General features: G+C 50.3%; 1 protein-coding gene across 3 annotated transcripts in view; it reads right to left on the reverse strand.

The window, feature by feature from the left end:
• The window catches only part of ddx47 (DEAD (Asp-Glu-Ala-Asp) box polypeptide 47), a 13,542-nt gene that overhangs the window by 5,983 nt on the left and 2,559 nt on the right, over positions 1-5,000 (reverse strand). For all 3 annotated transcript variants that reach the window (NM_001020686.3, XM_087242748.1, XM_087242747.1), the window contains 3 exon segments: positions 3,880-4,017; positions 4,171-4,317; positions 4,409-4,525. In NM_001020686.3, the coding sequence (NP_001018522.2) occupies positions 3,880-4,017; positions 4,171-4,317; positions 4,409-4,525 (402 nt within the window).

Raw genomic sequence — 5,000 nt, forward strand, 5'->3', positions numbered from 1 at the left:
CACACATGACTCCAGCAGTTATAACAGCACACAGACGCGACTCCAGCAGTTATAACAGCACACACACATGACTCCAGCAGTTATAACAGCACACAGACGCGACTCCAGCAGTTATAACAGCACACAGACGCGACTCCAGCACTTATAACAGCACACAGACGCCACTCCAGCAGTTATAACAGCACACAGACGCCACTCCAGCGGTTATAACAGCACACAGACGCGACTCCAGCAGTTATAACAGCACACAGACGCGACTCCAGCAGTTATAACAGCACACAGACGCGACTCCAGCAGTTATAACAGCACACAGACGCGACTCCAGCAGTTATAACAGCACACAGACGTGACTCCAGCAGTTATAACAGCACACAGACGCGACTCCAGCAGTTATAACAGCACACAGACGCGACTTCAGCAGTTATAACAGCACACAGACGCGACTCCAGCAGTTATAACAGCACACACACATGACTCCAGCAGTTATAACAGCACACAGACGCGACTCCAGCAGTTATAACAGCACACACACATGACTCCAGCAGTTATAACAGCACACAGACGCGACTCCAGCAGTTATAACAGCACACAGACGCGACTCCAGCACTTATAACAGCACACAGACGCCACTCCAGCAGTTATAACAGCACACAGACGCCACTCCAGCGGTTATAACAGCACACAGACGCGACTCCAGCAGTTATAACAGCACACAGACGCGACTCCAGCAGTTATAACAGCACACAGACGCGACTCCAGCAGTTATAACAGCACACAGACGCGACTCCAGCAGTTATAACAGCACACAGACGCGACTTCAGCAGTTATAACAGCACACAGACGCCACTCCAGCAGTTATAACAGCACACAGACGCGACTTCAGCAGTTATAACAGCACACAGACGCGACTCCAGCAGTTATAACAGCACACAGACGCCACTCCAGCAGTTATAACAGCACACAGACGTGACTCCAGCAGTTATAACAGCACACAGACGCGACTCCAGCAGTTATAACAGCACACAGACGCGACTCCAGCAGTTATAACAGCACACACACATGACTCCAGCAGTTATAACAGCACACAGACGCGACTCCAGCAGTTATAACAGCACACAGACGCGACTCCAGCAGTTATAACAGCACACACACATGACTCCAGCAGTTATTACAGCACACAGACGCGACTCCAGCAGTTATAACAGCACACACACACATGACTCCAGCAGTTATAACAGCACACAGACGCGACTCCAGCAGTTATAACAGCACACAGACATGACTCCAGTAGTTATTACAGCACACAGACGTGACTCCAGTGGTTATAACAGCACACAGACGCGACTCCAGCAGTTATAACAGCACACACACATGACTCCAGCAGTTATAACAGCACACAGACGCCACTCCAGCAGTTATAACAGCACACAGACGCGACTCCAGCAGTTATAACAGCACACAGACGCCACTCCAGCAGTTATAACAGCACACAGACGCGACTCCAGCAGTTATAACAGCACACAGACATGACTCCAGCAGTTATAACAGCACACAGACGCGACTCCAGCAGTTATAACAGCACACAGACATGACTCCAGCAGTTATAACAGCACACAGACGCCACTCCAGCAGTTATAACAGCACACAGACGCGACTCCAGCAGTTATAACAGCACACAGACGCCACTCCAGCAGTTATAACAGCACACAGACGCGACTCCAGCAGTTATAACAGCACACAGACGCCACTCCAGCAGTTATAACAGCACACACACATGACTCCAGCAGTTATAACAGCACACAGACGCGACTCCAGCAGTTATAACAGCACACACACATGACTCCAGCAGTTATAACAGCACACAGACGCGACTCCAGCAGTTATAACAGCACACAGACGCGACTCCAGCAGTTATAACAGCACACAGACATGACTCCAGCAGTTATAACAGCACACAGACGCCACTCCAGCAGTTATAACAGCACACAGACGCGACTCCAGCAGTTATTACAGCACACAGACGCGACTTCAGCAGTTATAACAGCACACACACATGACTCCAGCAGTTATAACAGCACACAGACGCGACTCCAGCAGTTATAACAGCACACACACATGACTCCAGCAGTTATAACAGCACACAGACGCGACTCCAGCAGTTATAACAGCACACACACATGACTCCAGCAGTTATAACAGCACACAGACGAGACTCCAGCAGTTATAACAGCACACAGACGCGACTCCAGCACTTATAACAGCACACAGACGCCACTCCAGCAGTTATAACAGCACACAGACGCGACTCCAGCGGTTATAACAGCACACAGACGCGACTCCAGCGGTTATAACAGCACACAGACGCCACTCCAGCGGTTATAACAGCACACAGACGCGACTCCAGCAGTTATAACAGCACACAGACGCGACTCCAGCAGTTATAACAGCACACAGACGCGACTCCAGCAGTTATAACAGCACACAGACGCGACTCCAGCAGTTATAACAGCACACAGACGCGACTCCAGCAGTTATAACAGCACACAGACGCGACTTCAGCAGTTATAACAGCACACAGACGCCACTCCAGCAGTTATAACAGCACACAGACGCGACTCCAGCAGTTATAACAGCACACAGACGCGACTTCAGCAGTTATAACAGCACACAGACGCGACTCCAGCAGTTATAACAGCACACAGACGCCACTCCAGCAGTTATAACAGCACACAGACGCCACTCCAGCAGTTATAACAGCACACAGACGTGACTCCAGCAGTTATAACAGCACACAGACGTGACTCCAGCAGTTATAACAGCACACAGACGCGACTCCAGCAGTTATAACAGCACACAGACGCGACTCCAGCAGTTATAACAGCACACAGACATGACTCCAGCAGTTATAACAGCACACAGACGTGACTCCAGCAGTTATAACAGCACACAGACGCGACTCCAGCAGTTATAACAGCACACAGACGCGACTTCAGCAGTTATAACAGCACACAGACGCGACTCCAGCAGTTATAACAGCACACAGACGCCACTCCAGCAGTTATAACAGCACACAGACGCGACTCCAGCAGTTATAACAGCACACAGACGCCACTCCAGCAGTTATAACAGCACACAGACGCGACTCCAGCAGTTATAACAGCACACAGACGCGACTCCAGCAGTTATAACAGCACACAGACGCCACTCCAGCAGTTATAACAGCACACAGACGCCACTCCAGCAGTTATAACAGCACACAGACGCCACTCCAGCAGTTATAACAGCACACAGACGCCACTCCAGCAGTTATAACAGCACACAGACGCCACTCCAGCAGTTATAACAGCACACAGACGCCACTCCAGCAGTTATAACAGCACACAGACGCCACTCCAGCAGTTATAACAGCACACAGACGCCACTCCAGCAGTTATAACAGCACACAGACGCCACTCCAGCAGTTATAACAGCACACAGACGCGACTGCAGCAGTTATAACAGCACACAGACACCACTCCAGCAGTTATAACAGCACACAGACGTGACTCCAGCAGTTATAACAGCACACAGACGCGACTCCAGCAGTTATAACAGCACACAGACGAGACTCCAGCAGTTATAACAGCACACAGACGCCACTCCAGCAGTTATAACAGCACACAGACGTGACTCCAGCAGTTATAACAGCACACAGACACCACTCCAGCAGTTATAACAGCACACAGACGCGACTCCAGCAGTTATAACAGCACACAGACGCCACTCCAGCAGTTATAACAGCACACAGACATGACTCCAGCAGTTATAACAGCACACAGACGTGACACCAGCAGTTATAACAGCACACAGACGTGACACCAGCGGTTATATGAGCTGTACCTTGGAGTGTGTGGGAATGTCGAAGTTGATGACGCAGTCCACGTGTGGGATGTCGAGTCCTCGTGACGCAACATCCGTTGCCAGCAGCACCGAGCGGGACTTCGACTTAAACTTGTTGAGGGCACCGAGACGCTTGTTCTGCGCACACACACACACACACACACACACACACACACACACACACACACACACACACACACACACACACACACACACACACACACACAGATCAGCTGAACGCACACACATGCACAGGTCAGCGGTGATGCCTCCACAGGTGTGCTGGTGTACCTGGCTCATCTGGCCGTGCAGAGGGATGGCGGTGATGCCCAGGTTGCGCAGCAGCAGCGCCACACGCTGGGTGTTGTTGCAGGTGCCGCAGAACACCATGAAGGAGTTTCCCGCCAGCTCGTTCAGGATGGAGACCAGATAACAGTCCTGCACACACAGACACACACACACTGAGTGCTGGAGGAGAGGATACACACACACACACGTCCTGTGCGCAGAGAGAGAGAGACAGACGGACCTTATATTTGGAGGGGATGAAGATGTAGAACTGCTGCAGTTTGTCCACTGTAGCGTATTTGCTGGAGACGGAGCATTTCACTGGGTCCTGCAGAGCTGCACGCTGGAGCTTCTGCACCTAAACACACACACACACACACACACACACACTACATGTGTTAAATATTTATCACACACACACTACATGAATCATACATTTATTACACACCCATGTCGTGTTATTTACACTCAGCGGCCACTTTATTAGGTACACCTCACTAGTACCGGGTCGGACCTCTTTCACCTTCAGATCTGCTTTAACTCTTGATGTCAGAGATTCAGCAAGCTACTGGAAATCTTCCTCAGAGATTTTGCTCCATATTGTCATGATAGCATCACACAGTTGCTGCAGATTTGTCGGCTGCACATCCATGATGCCAATCTCCCGTTCCACCACATCCCAAAGCTGCTCTATTGGATTGAGCTCTGGTGACTGTGGAGGCCATTTGAGTACAGTGAACTCATCGTCATGTTCACCAGTCTGAGATGATTGAGCTTTATGACATGCTGCGTTATCCTGCTGGAAGTAGATCAGCAGTTTCTGAAATACTCAG

This window comes from Danio rerio, chromosome 3, assembly GCF_052040795.2.
Source record: "Danio rerio strain M-AB ecotype USA chromosome 3, GRCz13ab, whole genome shotgun sequence".
Classification (NCBI taxonomy): domain Eukaryota; kingdom Metazoa; phylum Chordata; class Actinopteri; order Cypriniformes; family Danionidae; genus Danio; species Danio rerio.